At 42.7% G+C, this 17,044-nt stretch overlaps 1 protein-coding gene across 4 annotated transcripts; it reads left to right on the top strand.

The window, feature by feature from the left end:
• The first annotated feature begins 2,064 nt into the window (after positions 1–2,064).
• NUB1 (negative regulator of ubiquitin like proteins 1) lies at positions 2,065–16,145 on the top strand. Of its 4 annotated transcripts, XM_040077520.2 has the most exons (17): positions 2,065–2,230; positions 3,383–3,531; positions 3,952–4,141; positions 4,398–4,515; positions 4,602–4,763; positions 6,014–6,072; positions 6,613–6,683; positions 7,419–7,601; positions 9,096–9,184; positions 10,550–10,656; positions 11,536–11,722; positions 12,081–12,188; positions 12,344–12,496; positions 13,378–13,524; positions 13,810–13,905; positions 14,655–14,847; positions 15,481–16,145. In XM_040077520.2, exons 3-17 carry the CDS (start codon positions 4,128–4,130, stop codon positions 15,642–15,644), a joined length of 1,851 nt encoding a protein of 616 aa, XP_039933454.1. In that variant the 5' UTR covers positions 2,065–2,230; positions 3,383–3,531; positions 3,952–4,127; the 3' UTR covers positions 15,645–16,145. The 4 variants fall into 4 exon arrangements, with proteins under 4 accessions (XP_039933454.1, XP_039933461.1, XP_039933477.1 ...); XM_040077527.2 differs by lacking the exon at positions 3,383–3,531; XM_040077543.2 differs by lacking the exon at positions 3,952–4,141.
• Positions 16,146–17,044: the final 899 nt, after the last annotated feature.

The raw sequence follows: 17,044 nt of genomic DNA, 5'->3' as shown, positions 1-17,044 counted from the left end.
GCCCTGAAGGTCTGTCCATTCTAGAATAAATCACACTGCTGAGCAATTATTTCAGTCACACAGACATAAAATAGAGTAAAACAGAATTAAATCCCTTTGGTGCTGGGACAGCATGCTGCTGGTCACATGAAAGAATTAGCCCACGAGTTACTTGTAACTGGTGTTGCCCCCTAAAATAAAAGTTTATGTCTTTTACATGCACCAAAAAATTCCAGGAGCAAGCCCCAATTCCCTGAGAACCTCAAGTACAAAACACAGTATTGAGCAGCCCATGTTTTATGGCCAAATCCCTGAAGCTTTGCACCCTGCTCCCATTCCAGGACATTTTGGGGACTAGAGGTGACACTGAGCCACAGTCAGCCTGAGGTGGTGTTTAGCACCAGGTTTTCCACAGCCCTCATGTACTCTTCCAGCCCAGTCTCTGAACCCAGGTTAACTTCTGACAGCCCCACAACCAGGGAAGACCCTGCCCAACCCCACTGATGTGGAAATACAAACTCTCACACACAGAGGTGGCAGGTGAGGAGTGGCTGCAGCTCACCCCCAACCCAGCCCCAGCTTCTCCTGGAGGGACAGTGCCTCAGGCAGCCTTGGGGACCCACACCACATCCCAGGGATAAACCATCAGATACTCTAGAGCCAGAAGCTCCTGCTGTTGTCACAGAACTGGATTCATTAACCGGTGTGCAACAAGCCAATAATTACACATTTGAGAGAGACATTATTTGTACAAGCCTGGGTGGTGGTGGTCTTCCACAAATCAAGCACACCACTATTAAAACTTATTAATATTTATACATTTTAGCCATTTAGCCATTATCGTTCATCTGCTACAAGTTAGATAGTTCTTCTCTTAATTAGTATTCTATCTTCTACTGGTTAATGATTCTCTCACTTCTTATGCTAATAAGCACTTTCTCATCTTTTCAGTCTGTGGGTTTCTTGGGTCAGTATTTGTGATGTGTCCCTGACAGAATTACCTTTTACCCAGTTGGAGCTGATTTCAGTACAGTTACTGAATTGGTTTTATTTGTTTCTTCCTTATCTTGGGAGTTCTGCCAAACGTCCTTGTGGCCTGTAAATCCGGCATTCTTTGTGCCCACTATCGGTAGTAGCTCTTTCTTTCCAAACTTTGTTAACCTTCCCCAAGGTCTGAGATCATTGAAACACTTCCAGCCCTAAACTTTAACATGGCAATTCTACCAACAATTAATTTATTTTTCTGACAACTGGACATCACTTAGAAGTTGTAAGTTGCTGTTTCATGGGTTATGTCTCAGAGAAGCACAAAATGGGTCAGGTTAGAAGAGGCCACAGTGGTCATCTGGTCCCACCACCCTGCTCAAGCAGGGCCATCCCAGAGCACATGGCACAGGATTGTGTCCAGATGGTCCTGGAATATCTCCAGTGAGGGAGACTCCACAGCCTCTCTGGGCAATCTGTTCAGGGCTTGGTCACTGCTCAGGGAAGAAGTTTTCCTCATGTTCGGATGGAATTTCCCGTGCATCAGTTTCTGCCCATTGACTCTCGCGCTCTTGCTGGGCTCTCCCAAGGAGAGCCTGGTCCGTGTTCTTGGCACCCCTCCTTAGGTACTAACACACATTGATGGGGTAAATCTCCACAGGGCCAGAAGACATGGCCTTAAGCTGTGCCAGGGGAGCTTTTGGTTGGATATTTGGAGGAATTTCTCCACAGAAAGGAAGATTATAAGACACTGGAACACACAGCCCAAGGAGGTGGTAGAGTCACCATCCCTGGAGATGTTTAAGGATTTATCTTAAACTGAGTGACGGGACATTTCACTCAGTGCCACGGTCTGGTTGACACGGTGGTGCACCATCATGTCAGACGCGGTGACCTCAGAGCTCTTTTCCAGCCTAATCGGCGCTGTGATTCAATGATTCCTTTCCTTTTCACTACGCTTGAGAGCACGCATAGACCAAAGACCACAGACCACCCCGACTGAAACGACCTCCGACACCCCGCGCGTCCGGCAGCGGGCACGCCTCAGAGCGAGGGCAGGGCGCGGACATGGCGGGCGGGGCGCGGCTTCACGCACGTCACGCCCGTGTCCCTGGGCCTTCCGGGCTGCCGTAGGAGCCGTTCGCGATCCTCTCCCTCAGGGATTGCGGCCCTCGCTTCCCTCCCTCCCGGGAAGCCGCTCAGAGAGCAGCTGCGTCGGCCCCCGAGCTTCCCCCGGCGGTGGCTGTGCCGAGCCCGCGGGGCGCAGGTGGGTGCCCGGGGCCGGGGCCGTGCTGACACCGCCGCGGTGACAGCGGGGGACTGGCGGTGCCGGCGCTGCCCCGGCACGGGAGGCGCTGGATGTGCTCCTGGGGAGGGATGAGGATACCCGGGCACCCCGGGCCCGCAGGGATGGGGCTGCCGTCCCTGTGGGTTTTTCCTCATGACGCTGCTTCAGTGGTTCCCCTCAATCATCCGCGGAGAAATGTGTCAGGGCTGTGCTTGCCTCCTTTTTAGGGAATATTGATGTGTCCTGCTTTGTTATCCAACTGTTCTGACAATCCCCTGTTCCTTCCATCGAGAATTTGCCTTCTGAACCTGATTGCTGCCTCTTATGTCACGCATCTTACTTCTCCATTTGTTTTATTTCACGTATGAGGCAAACTGGCCTTAGAGGACGACATTTTATTTACAAAAGCTGAGTCTTGCATTCAGAGTGTTTCTGGGGAAATACCCTCGTTGTTTACGCAAGTGAGTTTTGAGAAAGTCCCTTTAAACTCATACCGAAAGTGAAATTGCGTCAAGAGCGCTTTGTGGCGTTTCATGGCTGATGGAAGAGTTAAGTCAAATGTTTTTGCTGTGGGTTCTCGTTAAGTGTCGGTAATATTGCACACAAAGTCACAGGTTTTGTGTTTGTGAAAGCAAACGTTTATTTTTTAAATAGATGTTTGTAAGAATAAGTTTAATTGGAGACTACAGTGGTGTTTCCTGTTTTGATCTCTTAATCCGAAATCACAAACTTACCAGGCTATGGTATTGATAAACAGATGAATGGCCAGTTTATAAATGTCACCTGTATTTACAGTTCTTCGTCGTAAGCATAGATTGCAATTTTAAATTTTATCTGAGTAATCCAAAACCATGAGTAACTTTTCTCGTAAATGTTAAGTAGAATGATGGCCGCAAATTGGGTCTTCAGCGTAACGTAAAAGTGGGAAAATTATGGTTACAGGCTGTTCATGAGAATTCCCTGGTGTGTTTTGGGAAAGGGGGAAAGCTGCATTGATAGTTACAGTGCAATGTTTTGAAAATTGAGTGGTTTTGTCACTTTTAGCTTTGTAAATGACATTGTTTGCCTTGACTCTAAAATAATAGCAGCAGCATCCCAGCAGGAAAAGGAATGTCTGTTTGTCTCTGCTAGTTTTGACAGACACTGTGCAAATTACAGCAATCCAACTGGAAGGGTTGTTAAACCATCCGCAGTTCATCCTTCTGACTCCTGTTTGGAGGAGACTTTTGTCAGTGCAGCTTCCAGGGAATTCTTTGTAGCTCAGTAAAGCTGGGCTTGAGGTAAGGCTGACCAGTAAACTTACCACCTATCAGATATTTGCCTACATTTTTTTAACCCTCAAATAGTGTTTTTCTGAGCCAGGAGCAGTTTTTGAGACTGGGAGAACTCTTCTGTTTTCTCCTGAGAGCTGTGTGCCAATAAACAAGAATGAAAGATAGTAACCACTCTGAAAGAAAGGTGAAACTGATTATAAGAATTTCATGGCTGCCTTAGTGCGTGTATGCCAATATTTTAAATGCTTTTATGTATAATTTAAAGGACATTTTCCATATGATTCCCAGTGTCCCAGAGCCACAACTCTCCCATGCTTTATCATGCACCTAGAGTTTGGTGGTTTTTTGTTGACACCTCTGCACCCACCTTTCCTTGCCCTCTGTGTGGCTTCCCAGGTTTTTGGGGTGTTTGGTTTTTTCCCCTAGGGACATGCTGATTGACTCAGAGTTTCCTGCTTTGTCTGGACTGAATCAGAAGTGTTGGATTGAGCAGCTGCATCCAGAGCAGGGAAGAACACCTGAATTGTCAATTTTGATGTATTGACGCTTTCTGCAGTCACAGTTCACATGAGGGAATAGGAAGTGGTTTAATTTCTCTTGAAATGGCGGGGCCCTTGTAAGTTGTCCCTGCTTCAATCCAAATTTCACCCTCTTTTCGATATTTTCCCCCCCATTTTTTCTCATAGTTTGGCCTCAGTTCCTCCTCCCCACCAAAATGCATCGAATGCATTTAATGCTCATCATTTATTGTAGAATTCCACAATGTCACTTAGACTTCTTGAAAAGCATAATATCTTACTACAGGAAAGCTATATTAAAGGATTGTTTATTTTTCTCTCTTTTCCCTTCCAACTGTGCTTTTATTTTAAAAGAATGGCACAAAAGAAGTATTTGATAGCAAAACTGACAAGCTGCTTAAGAGAGGACAAAATTCAGCTATGGAAACCACCATATACAAATGAAAAAAAAGAAGCTGGTGAAGAGATGAAGGTAAATACTTTCTCTGAGTTGATGTCATGCATCTTCCATGTCATACTGCTGGTGCATTTTCACAGTTTTTCTTCCCATTTTCTCAGGAGCTTGTACACAAATATTCATCCAAGCTGCATATCAATGAGAAGGATGCAGAGAATATGCTTGAAGAAATACGGTGTAAAGCGATTGAGCGTGGGACAGGAAATGAGAATTTTAAAGTGACTGGGATTGCAAGACTTGATATATATCTGCCCCGTAGAAAGGTGAGTAACACTGCAGAAAAGTCTGCATAAGTAGATTTACTTTGAGGTTTGAGTTCTAGGTGTGTGTCTATGCAGATATTTTCACTACAACAATTTCAGGTGTTTTGTATGAGTGACCTGTGTCAGGTATATTAAAAATGGGGAGAGGGGAATTACATATTTTAGTTTCCTAGGTATATGGGACTATATGGCAAAGGAATATAACATGGAGGAGATGAGTAATTTTTCCCTTTAGGATTTAATGGCAAATAATATTTCAGTTAAGAAAATTAGATTTAAGTTTCTATTTCAGTTTGGTTCCTTCTGATGTAACCGCTTGTATTAGCAATAAAGAGCAGATGTATTTTTTCAGCTGTAGAATACCTAAAGTTGATTCAGCATATTAATGTCACTTGAACTTGGAAGTGAGAAGCAGGATTTTCTGCTGTGATGGCACTCACCTGTTCACTTCATAGATTCATAGAATTAAGAGTCACAGAATCCTTAAGGCTGGAAAAGACCTTCAAGATCATTGAGTCCAATCTTTACCAACCACCACCTTGTGAACTGAACCATGGCACTCAAGTGCCTCTTCCTTGAGCACTTCCAGGGATAGAGATTCCACCATCTTCCTGGGCAGCCTATTCCAAAGCTCAGCATCTAAAGCAGGCTCCTAAAAGCTTCTCCAACAGAGAACTGAATTAAGTTTTGCCCTTTTAAAGTCAGGTTTCAACTTCTATTTTTACGCATAAAATACTCATGTAGTGAAAAATAATTACCTGGGCTAAAGACTAGAGAGTTTTAAGTGATTGCCATGCAGTTAAAACAACCAAATAGTTTCATAATTCTACTTTATAGTGCTGCTGGGCAAATAGAGGAATGAATTAATTTAAAATTCTGGTTTATCTAATCTGGGACCAGAGACACTAATAGGAATTAATCATAACTTAGCCAGTCACAGGTGAGTGGCATAATTGCAAAGCACAGTTAAGATTGGAGGTGCATAATTAAAATAATTTAAATTGTTTGGTTCTGAATTTAGATTTATTTAATTCTGAATATTCTGCTGTTATAATGTTTATTTTTAGCAGTACAGCAAGTGTAGAACTGGAAATTACTACCATGTATGTCAAGCCACAACCCTCTAAATATGATTGCTCTTTGGAAGAGAAACGTTACCGTAGAAAGTTAATTAAGAGAATGTCCAGTGTATCTTGATATCATGCTTTTCCTTCCCTCTTTCTTTTCCCCACCCAATATAATGACTACAGAGCAGGAAAATCCCACTGGAAACCAGCCTGTTCATCACAGGCAAAGAGCTCAGATCTCAGTAAGTGCAATCACCCTTTGTGCTTCTCTCATGAGACATCACCCTGTTGCAGAGCATTTTAAAAAAAATGCAAACAAACCCATTTTTTTGTTTGATTTAAGCTTTTTCTAAGCATGTGTTTTCTGAACAGGATGTCCAGTGTCCCTGTAGGGCAGTTCTTTGTGGGAACAGCTGTGGTTTAACAGATGGAAAACAGGAAAAAGATAGTTCTGTGTAAATCCCCAGCAAGTACCAGTGTTCCAAATTTGAAACCAGGCAGATCCTCTGAACAGTGAATATTATCTTCTCTTTCCTTTGTGTTTTTAAACCTAAAAAAATCAGATTCTTTTCTGTCTGTTTTGCTTGTCCCCTTTGCTTTTCCCAGGTTTTCGCTATATAGTACATAAAGGTCTCTGATGTTATTTTACTTCTGGCAGCCTTTTGTAGCCAAAATTTTAAGCCATTTATAAGGACTAGTCTTTAGGTTTTATTGCTGTTGTAACAACAATATTGTATAACCTTACAAATTTATGTTCATGGATGAAATTATTTATTTAACAGGATAGCACAGGAATATGCATTACAAGAAAATGCTGTCAAAATAATAATAAATAAGAAGCAGCTTGATCTGGGTATGTATCTCCAGTTAAAGATATTTTTATGATAATTTTCTAGTTTTCTGATTCTCAGAAGAAAAAATGCCTTGCAACTCTATTAATTTCAGAAATGTCCAAAAAATATCTGTTATATTTGTCAGGTTCTGCTTTACAGGAAATATATTAATTTATAACAGTCCAAATTCTTAAACGGAATTAGATCAGTTAAAGGAATACTGTAATGAAGGTAGAAAATCCCATTTTCTAGTGTTGAAACACTGAAAATGCACATTTAAGAGAAACTCTAAATTTCTTCAAAATTGTTATTGTATAATAACACTTTCAAAGGCTTTTTGTAATGCTTTCACCATGTTCAACCTGTCAGACGTGTGGGAAGTGATGATACAGCATCTTCTTTGCTGATGGCCCTGGAATATATCAGAATTAGAACCACTGAACTGACAGAAAGAACTTGGATTGAGTTCCCAGTCCTGTACTCTTGGGGAGTATGATCCTGGACATGTTCTTACTGCAGTTTTTTGCCTGAAGATCAATAAACTGAAATAGAATTAATGGCATTTTTTGAATGTTTTGAAAAAAAACAAGGAAAGAAACATACTAGTCACTTCAAAAGCACTTTTGAGACGCAAGTCTGATTCTGAATTTTGCTGATTGAGTCAGTAATTTTTAGGGGCTTTGATTGAGTTCTCAAGTCTTGCAATTTCAGTAGTTCCAGTAGTTGAATTGTATTAATCACACTTTATTTTGCAGGTAAAACCCTTGAAGACCAGGGTGTCACACACAATGCAAAAGTGATGGTGCTTCAACTGGAACAGAGTGATGAGGAAACCAAAAGAAAAGTTCAGGAGGAAGAGCTTCAGTGTAAGAAAGAAAAAGAAATAAATGACAAGATGCAAAGAACTAAGAAGGGTTTGGAAATTCTAGCAGAGAGAGGTAAGTGGGCTTGTTGGGTTGGGGTGGAGGTGGGTGTTCATTAATTTTTGTGTATCAAAAATTACGTTCTCAGAGGCCTTTCAGCATGGCAGAGTGCCTATACCATGGCTGAACTTCAATTTACACTTTTCTATGTTTCTACCTATTTGAAAACTGGATTTTAAGTTAGCTAAAACTTTTCTTTTTCACCCTCTTTACGCAACTAGAATGCTACAAAAAAACTTTGGCACTTTGAGAAGGATGTAATATTAATCAGTTGTTTAATTGACACTTGGCAGTTAAGGGACTGATGACTTGTGAGAAGCTTTAGATTTATTGCAGACAAAAGCACATTGGCATAATGTGTTTTAAGTCATTAAACACTTTTTTTTTTTGTAATTTAGCAATGGCTGTGTGTAACCGTGGTTTCATTGTGCAGAGCAGCTCATTTGTCACTGTCATCTGTAACACGGCTTTGGTGTTCTCATTCCCTTGGATTTTGATGCCTGGCAACTGTGGATTAAATTAAAGGGATCTAGTTAATTTAACAGTAATAATTCTTCAAAATAAGGTTGTGTTTGTGAACTGCAGTGCTTGATGGTGAGTTTAAATCACTTCTCTATTCCATTGTTTCACAAATCCACAAGCAAGGAACTGTGAAGCTGAGCAGGTAACGAATTCCTGCCAAATGCAGAAACACCCAAACAAAGCTTCAAAGCTGCTGACTTCTGGTTTCCTACCACAATATCAGGTTTTGAACACATGACAAAAGTGTTTGCTTTTTTTGGACTTAAGGGGTGGTTTAGATCCCACATTTTGAATCCTGAGTTGGGTTCTCTGTGGGTTTTGCCACTGTCAATCACAGCCAATGCCAGAGTAAAGAGTAGAGTGTGTAATGGGCTCCCAGGCTGAAGGTTCTGAGAGAAGTGTAGTGAGGGTTTAACAGTCCTTTTGTTTCACCTGAGAGAAACTGCATGGCAGAAACTTTTAATCTCAACAAACTTTTCCTTAACTGTCTTTTGTCTACAAGAAAATCATCTTTTCATTGTAAATCAAATGGAAGTGAAAACGAAATTGATAGTTTGATAACAAGCATTAAAGATGGGGGGAAGGAAAATAGTGAGCTGTATTTTTTTCCAGCTTTATCAGCTGTGCTCAGTTGTATTTTTTAAATATTCTGTGCTTTAGTTGATAAAGCTTTCAAATGCTATGTTGTGTAAAATGTCGGTGTTTTGTCTTCTGCAAAGAAAACTTCCTTATAATTCATGGAACTTCTAATATTGTGTCTAAATTTCTGCATGCACAAGGCCTTTTCCACAGTGACCTTTCTAGAAGTTCCTCATGTTTACCTGGCCAGAGCCACTGTCCAGAAAAGCATGCAGCCTTTATATGTAATTCTGATTTTTTTGTTGTTGTTTGCTGATTTGTTTAACAACTTACTAAAATAATTTTATGGTAACAGAGTTGCTCTGTTGAAGGTGGTGTTTAAATTTTAAACTTTTTTATGTCTTTCAGAGGAGTACTTGGATCCAGACTCTGTCCCATACCTAGATATAGCTAATCAAACTGGAAGGTCAATTCAGATTCCTCCTCAAGCTAAAAAAGTAGGTGAAAGCATCTTACATTGCCACTAAGATGGCTCTTTGAAGCTTAATCTGTGAAACATTTAAATTGTGCGATTGAAATACAGCCAGACTTTCTGGGGATGTAATCCTGGGCTCACTAGATGTTTGTTTAATACAAATAATTTTGAAATACAATTGAAATAGAGCTCTATAGTGAGGAATATTTCAGTCATCTGGAGGCAGCTTCTGATTCCTGATCTCATTGTAGGTCTGATCTTGCACTGACCCCTGTGTGGTCCATATCTTACTTTGGGGGTTAAGACAAGCTTTAATTTTGTTGATCTGTTACAAATTTGTGGTGTTCTAAAAAGGCATGAAAGGAACTTGTTTCTCAGGTCTTATTTCCATTTGGAAACTTGATGAGTTTCTCTAAATTCAATTCTGTTAAAAAAAGTTTTTAGATCTTTTTCTCTGTGTCTCTTTTCAAACTTAAATTTGTTCATCATTCAAGAAAGTTCCACATTCTCAACTGAAAATATCTTTGGTTGGTGCAAGTATTGAGTTACAGAAGTGACACACCTGATGTTGCCCACTGAAGCAGAAGTATAGTGATCGGTGCTGCTTTTCAGGATTACTGGATTTTCTGAAGATAAATAAAATTTTTACAAATACTTGGAACTATACCCAGTAACAAAAATGTGAAGAAATGAGCCGGTGTGTTCCAAGTGCTGCTCCAGCCTCTCCTGAGGCCTGCTGTGATTTCTGCATCATCTGGAGTCTCTGGGTGATGGGGATGACACTGTCCACTCTCAGAGTGCATGCTGTTCTGATGAAGTGCTGAATGTGGTAATTCCCCTGAAGAGTTAAATCATCCGGTGTTTAAGTGAATGAGATTTCATCAGTATTGATCAAGGATCAGAGGAAATATTGCAGGTTATTTCTATCCAGAATTATTATTACGTTTTCATTTGTTATACTGCAGGAGTGTTTTCCTGACGCATTCAAAATTTAATTTTCAGTTCTGAGGTTTTTCAGGAGGTGAATTTTTAGTTTTGCAAGATAATTGCAATAGCAAAGTGTAACAAGTTTGATGCTGTGAGGAAGCGCAGCACCCAGAAAAATGCTGAGCTTTGCATCACTCACCATTGAAAATCTCTCTTGTTGTATACTTAAAGTAAGCTTGGTGCAGCATTCCAGTAACATCCATTGCTTTTAACTGGGCAATATCTTACATTATCAGATGGGAAAAAAGTGTGAAACAGGGTGAAACGGCACTGGCCTTACAGAACTGATACAGTGGTATTTCTCTAGGAAGAACAAGGACTCTGATGGATTAGCTGGATATTTCCTTTTAGCTCTTTGATTTGGGGAGGTGCAGTCAAACGTCTCAATCTGTTTTTCTAGGCGCTTGTGCTGGCAATGGGTTACCATGAGAAGGGCAGAGCATTAATGAAGAAGAAAGAATATGAGATAGCACTGCCATACTTGTTGGATGCTGATAAGCACTTCTGGTAAGAACATTTTGATTCCTTGTGTCTGTCTTTACCGTCAGCCCATAAAGGAACAGCACAACCTCTACCTGTGCATATAAATCAGGGCCGGTTTTGCCTGAGGTTGCTTCACACCCCCTCTTGCAGATGGGAAACAGCAGATAAAGCTCTGACTTGCAGTGACAGGTGGCTTCATGTAGAACAGCTGAAACAGATACTGCCACTGGGCAAGTTAATCTTTCGTAACTACATAAACAGAAACTGTCAATATTCATGTACCAGGTTATAAATTGCATTAGCTTGAGAGACAGTTATGGATATTCATTTGCAGTTGCTCCTGTGAAGTAATAATTTCTTGTAAAGGGTGGACCAGATAGCTAAGGTCAGTAACCATACCAGGGCTTCTGCAAGTAAATTAGTTTCCTATCAGCTGTCAGAGCCCTAAATTGCTCTTTTGAGGTCCCAGAAGTAATACTGTCCTGTCTGTTTCTCATCTGTGTGGGTGTGCAAGGAGACTGGCACAGTACTCAGCATGTTTGTGTGCACTGAGGCAGTCTCTCAGTCCTCCCAAAGATTACACAGGGTTTAATTCCATTATGCTTTTAGAGATGCCATATTAAACAGCAGCCACAGCTCATTTTGTTACTGTAATGCTATAAGATGTGGCACTGGCATCAGTCCTGTGTGTCACTGAAAGGAATGGGAGATGAGCATTTCATTCCCGTTCCCCTGGCGTCAGTTTGCTGCCTTAGATGCAAAGAGTGTGCTTTCTCCAGCATGAATGTGCACACTTCTAAAGTTGTTTTATAAATGTTAAAAAGCAGTGTTGGGGCGGGGGGGGGCAAAATAAACAACCCTCTCCCAGAAAAAAAAAAAGAAGTAATTTGTTTTATTTTCCAGTGAGTGCAGCATGGAGCTGCTGAACACGGTTGATAATTACGCAGTGCTGCAGCTGGATATAGTGTGGTGCTACTTCCGTCTGGAGCAGCTGGACTGCCTGGATGATGCAGAGAAGAAGCTGTCCACAGCACAGAGATGCTTCCAGAGGTGCTATGGGGAGAACCACGAAAGGCTTATTGACATCAAAGTATGCTGGGTTTGACTTAATTGGGGTGGGATTTTTTTCTGTATGTATTCAGTTCAAGTATTGCAAGACTGGCTTTTAGAAGCTTAAAGTTTTCCTCTGTATGATTAGCCTGTCAATTGGTTCTGTAATTGTCAGCACAGGGAAAAGATTTGCCCTGGCAAAAAGGTCATGGCAAACCTTTGTTTATATGCACAGGCATCATCAGGGGTTTAGGTGTGGTGCCTTATCTGCACGATGAGTGTCATAAAGCCCTGACTGTGTCTCCTCTAAATGTGTAAAGTGTTGTTGACAATGAACTGGTTTTCTGCCACATGCTTTTATCTATGTGGTTCCTCCTCCAACTTTAAACAATTCCTAGGGAAGCTATGGTCGTGAGAAGGTTTTATTTCTGCGGCTTTACCTCCTTCAAGGGATTGGGCACTACCACAGTGGCAGAGAAAAGGAGGCTGCAGAGTACATTCAGAAGGTAAGACACCTTCAGGTAAAACTCTGGAGTCCTTCACTCCAGCCCCTCAGTTTGGGTTCCATCTTGACTCTTTGCTTACTCAGAGAAACGGGGAGGCGTTTTTTGTTTATATTTTAACAGTGTAAGTGGTGTCATTTTGTTCTTCCCATATCCAGGCGTCCTCTTTGTACGGAGAGCTGTCCATAGATCCTGAGAAAGTGGATCGCCTGTCACTCCTGGGATTCTCGGAACAGGAAGCTCGCCTCGCCCTGCGAGCATGCCACGGGAATGTGGAGCATGCTGCCAATCTAATCACCAACAGGAGAGAGGTAAGGGCAGTGAAAGTGTTAAATCACAGATCACCTGAGTTGGCGTGTCCATGAGATGTGTGCAGTGTGGCCAGAGCAGTGTGGTACTAAATTAAGGACTTGGATTATCCCGCTCTGGCGCTGTTGGTGTAGCTGGCAGTTGGACGTGTTGGCACAAGTTTAAAACCAAAACTTAATGCACTAACAAGGGAAGCTCTGTCTCAAAACAGATGGGATGAGGGTGCCAAAGACCTGTGGTTGTACTACAGAGGCACATGGGAAGGCTTTGCACCAGTGTTTGCTACTCAGCAGTGATCTGTATGGGAGTAAACCACCAGGACCAAGCTGTCACTCCAGGCTTGGCTGGCCCCTATTGTGGCTTTGTACTTGGAAGATCCAGGAGGGAAAAAGGATTTTTTTTGTGCTAGAGTGAGTGAAGACAATGCTGTCCAGATCTGAAGTGATGTTTAGTAAGCTGAGGAGGCACTTCTAGACTTCAGACAGTGAAGTGTGGACAGAAAAGCCAACTGGCTGAGGGAAGGCTGAACAGAACTCCTGGCTCCCTGCCCAGTTCTGACTGTCTGTCCTTGGCAAGTCTTGTCTGTGGGCCCATCTGCCAAACGGGTTTGTCACTTACCACACGGGGCCTGGAATAGCTGTGATGGCACCAGATCCTATGTGCAGAGAGGAAGTGTGGCGACAGGGCTGGCTCATGGAAATGCTGCTTTATTTAGGAACGAGTGTCTGGCAGCACAGTCTGTATTTACCAAAAAAAAAAAAAAAGCCTTTTCCTCAAGAGATTCAAACTTGAAGCAAAGAAATCCAAGAAACCCTACATGCACAGGCTATGTGTTAAAGCATTCCCATGGATAGTGAGCTTTGCAGTGTCTGTGCTCCTGCAGGAAAAGGCACAGATCAGGAGGGAGGAGAGGGCTAAAAGGCGGCGGCGGCTGGAAGACATCAATACCCTGAAAAGTATGGGCTACTCAGAGAGAGCTGCTCAGGTGGCTCTTCAGAAGACAGAAGGAAACCTGGACCAAGCCTTTAAGGTAAGTGATTTTTCAGTGGAAGTAGTGATGTACAAAAGAAATTTGGTTGGGTTTTTTTTTTATTATTGTTTAGCAGATTCTTATTTTCTGTAGTCTACATTTTTTAGTTCATAGCTACCTTTTCTGAACTATAATGACCGAACTTGCACTTCCTGACCGATAAATCAGATATCACTTAAGTTGGCTGAGGTTTGCCTTTATCAACCGTTGGGCTGCATACACAACCGTGTTGAGGACTGTTACACCTCTGTTGCTCTACTCTGATCTCTCTCCGTTTTCTTGCAGTTTATTCTTGACAATCCTGAGTTACTCTTGGAAGATGATGATGATGATTCTGTGGCCATGAACCAGTTTCAGGTTTCCCAAGAAAGCATTGAGCAAGTAAGCTAGACCACTTGCTTTCTTGTGAGTTGGTTGTCTTGTTTTTGAGTTGTGCTTGCAAAGACAGCAGATTTTCCTTAAGTAAAGCTGTACAAATATTCTTTTACCCATGTCACTCAGGCTGTCACACTCCAGGGTCTGGCATCCACCTTCATGGTGAAGTCACTGGGGCTGACGTATAATTTGTGTCTACTTCCTGCCCATTGCACCAACCTGCCATGCATGAATGTGGAGGGGAAGTGTGTACTCTGGAATGCTCTATCCCAAAAAAGACAGCAAATGAGAAATTTATTCAAGTCTCTAAACTCTGCAGTGCACAAGGGGAAGAGTTGGAATGTGTATTTCTCATGACAGGCTGTCTGACAAGCTCCTCAGTAGTTAGAGTGGCTATGTAATTGATGGCAGACAAGAAAACTTTATTGCCTAGGAAAAGTAAACAACACATGCACCCCCCTGATATGCTGGGCTGCTTTGAAGTTTCCTTTTGAAAACAGAAAAATAATTGGTCTGGTACTAGACAAGAGGCTTTTGATCCTGCTCAACGTCCCCATGCCTTTTATAGGTCACTGCCCTGTTGTTAACTGTTCCAGTAAACCAGAGTCAGTGTCCTGGAATTCCTGGCATGCAGCGCTTTTCTCTGTGTGAGAGGATGACTGTCAGATGCAGAGTCAGATTCCTGTCAGACCCTGGTGTCAGATGAGCTTGAATTTCCCCGGATTTTCTGCATTATTCCTTTTCCCCTCCTGCAGCTGACGTACATGGGTTTCAGCCGTGAGTCGGCAGAGCAAGCTTTAAAGGTCTTTAAAGGGAACATCCACGTGGCTTCCCAAACCCTTGCTCATTATGGGGGAGTTCTTCCCCCTTCACTGCTGCTGTCCTCAGAGGGGTCCAGTCCATCAGAGGAATCCACTTCTTCCAAAGACCTGCTCACGGAGTCTGCAGGTGAGAATGTTGCATCCAGCAGGGCGGGAAGGGAAGGCAGGGCTGTTCTGGCTTTTGTAGGAAACAGTTAAGCAATTTCTGCTGAAATAGCGGCGTAGGGTTCCCGTAATGCCCCAGGGTGTTTTTATTGGGAATGCAGTTACAGGAAGGCAGCTGTTGTTCCCTGCAGTGACAGCCACAGAGGGACCAGAGGAGACAGGTACCAGCTGCAGGCAGGTGCAGCCCAAGAGAAAAGGTGACAAAGGTGACACTCAGGGTGTCCTGGGCAGGGCTGAGGAGTTTGTTCCAGATCTGTGCTCTGCAGAGCGCTGACCTGCCTCCATAATCCTTCGTCGTGTCCCTTACAGGATAGAACCGTAACTGGTAACTTTCCACTTAACAAAGAAGAAACTTGCACATATTTTTTCTCTCATTATTTGTCAGAGCTGTAGTGATCCCTGCTGTATAATTAAAGGCTTTCCTACACCTTGTTTATGTAATAAGGAAAAATGGCCGTCCTGCCCTGTCCTTTGCAGAGTAATTGTGAGAGGTGGCTGTGCAGGAATGGGCTGGCAGAGCAGCCAGGCTGGTGAAATAGGGAGAACACCAACTTCCTTCGGTGATGCATTCACTGCTGCTGTTTTTTATTGGAAGGTTCCTCTAGTTCACCAACAGATGAAGATATGGAGGCGGATGTAGTCAATGAAATCCTAGAGGATATTCCTGAACATGAAGAGGATTATCTGGATTTAACACTCGAGGAAGAAGAGCAGATAATTCATGAATACTTATCCTATATACAAGTACCGCAGCACTAAATCCCATTAAATCTACTTCAGTTATATGTATTTACCTTGTCAAATTGAGTTTGGATTATAAATGCACCTTCAGCTTATCTCTTACTAAGGGCCTTGAATTCTGTTAAACTATAGTTGGAATACTTAATTCCTGCTTATTTGTAACTGCTTAAAGCGTACATTTGTGATACATTGTAATTTATTGCCATAGAAAAATAGAAACATTTATTTTCAGAAGAAAATTTAATAGAACTAAACTATATTTTTATTGTGAAATAAGGTAACTCACTTAGTAAAGAAGCATTTCTATACCATTTTAAAATACCAGCTTTAAAAGAAAAACATGAGTTTGTAAATGAGAAACTAGCTCATGAGGCTGTAGAGGTAGATCAGCTTTCCAACTTTTCTTCTGAAAGATTTCTAAGAGACATTAATGTATCTGTTGTGCATGGGTTTATACCGTGTTCTGCTTGTCCCTTCCTGCAGGTGTTACACAGGCAATAAAGGTAACTGTGCTGCTTCTGCCTTTGGTGAGAGACCTCTGTGCTTTGTTAAAGAAGTGGGAACCACCTGGCAGGGCCCTGTCCTGGGACTGGGGGAGTGATGTACTGCAATTTCCTTTTATAACTAAACAACCACTTTGCCCAAGCAGCTTCATTAACCTCTGCAGGTGTGTGGCTTAAGGTTGATGGATTTCTGGGGGATTGCAGGATTTTCTGGGATCACTTGTTGACCAGAGCTTGGTTCAGGCGCTGTCTCGGTAGTTGTGTCCAGCTCCAGCGTTCTGAAGAGGCATTTGGGGGCTTCTGTGCCTTTATAACATCCCGTTTCCTGCCGTGTAAGCACTCCTCTGCGCCGGGAACAGACATTCCTCTGCCCGGCGGCTTTGCTTGGACGTGGTTTTCTCGTTTTCCATGACTTCACGCTCTCGGTAGAGGGAGCCCAGGCCCCGTCTGGAGCCGCTGGGAGCAGGGAAGCGGCCGCGCTCTCCACTTCCAGCCAGAGCATCAACACTCCGTGTGGTGACAGTGTCTCTAAGCCGGCACTTACCGGCCGGGAAATGAGGGCGTGAACTGCTGTGCGCTGCGGAGAGCAGGGCCTTGGCCTGCGGAATGACTGCTCAGCTCCAGCGCGGGCGCTGAACGGGCTGCAGCAGAGCAGTGGGGTTTGTACTGATTCCCTCAGCCAAATACAGCAAAAAGTAGGCAGTGATTATACTGTTAAGGAATTTTTTTGTATTTCATTCTTGTCTAGCAAGGCAAGTGCTGTGAAAGATGAATGGTTTTGTATCTCTACCCTGAAAGTTGAAGGATTTCCAAAGCCAGCAGTATGAGCTTCTGAGGGAAATCCAGCCCCAGCACCCGTTATATCCTGTTTCTTTACAGGCCAGCACTGAGGAACCCCTGGACAAAATGCAGAGC

Source organism: Hirundo rustica, chromosome 1 (genome assembly GCF_015227805.2).
Source record: "Hirundo rustica isolate bHirRus1 chromosome 1, bHirRus1.pri.v3, whole genome shotgun sequence".
Classification (NCBI taxonomy): Eukaryota; Metazoa; Chordata; class Aves; order Passeriformes; family Hirundinidae; genus Hirundo; species Hirundo rustica.
The sequence above is the reverse complement of the archived record's forward strand: the minus strand, read 5'-3'. Positions and strand labels throughout refer to the sequence as shown.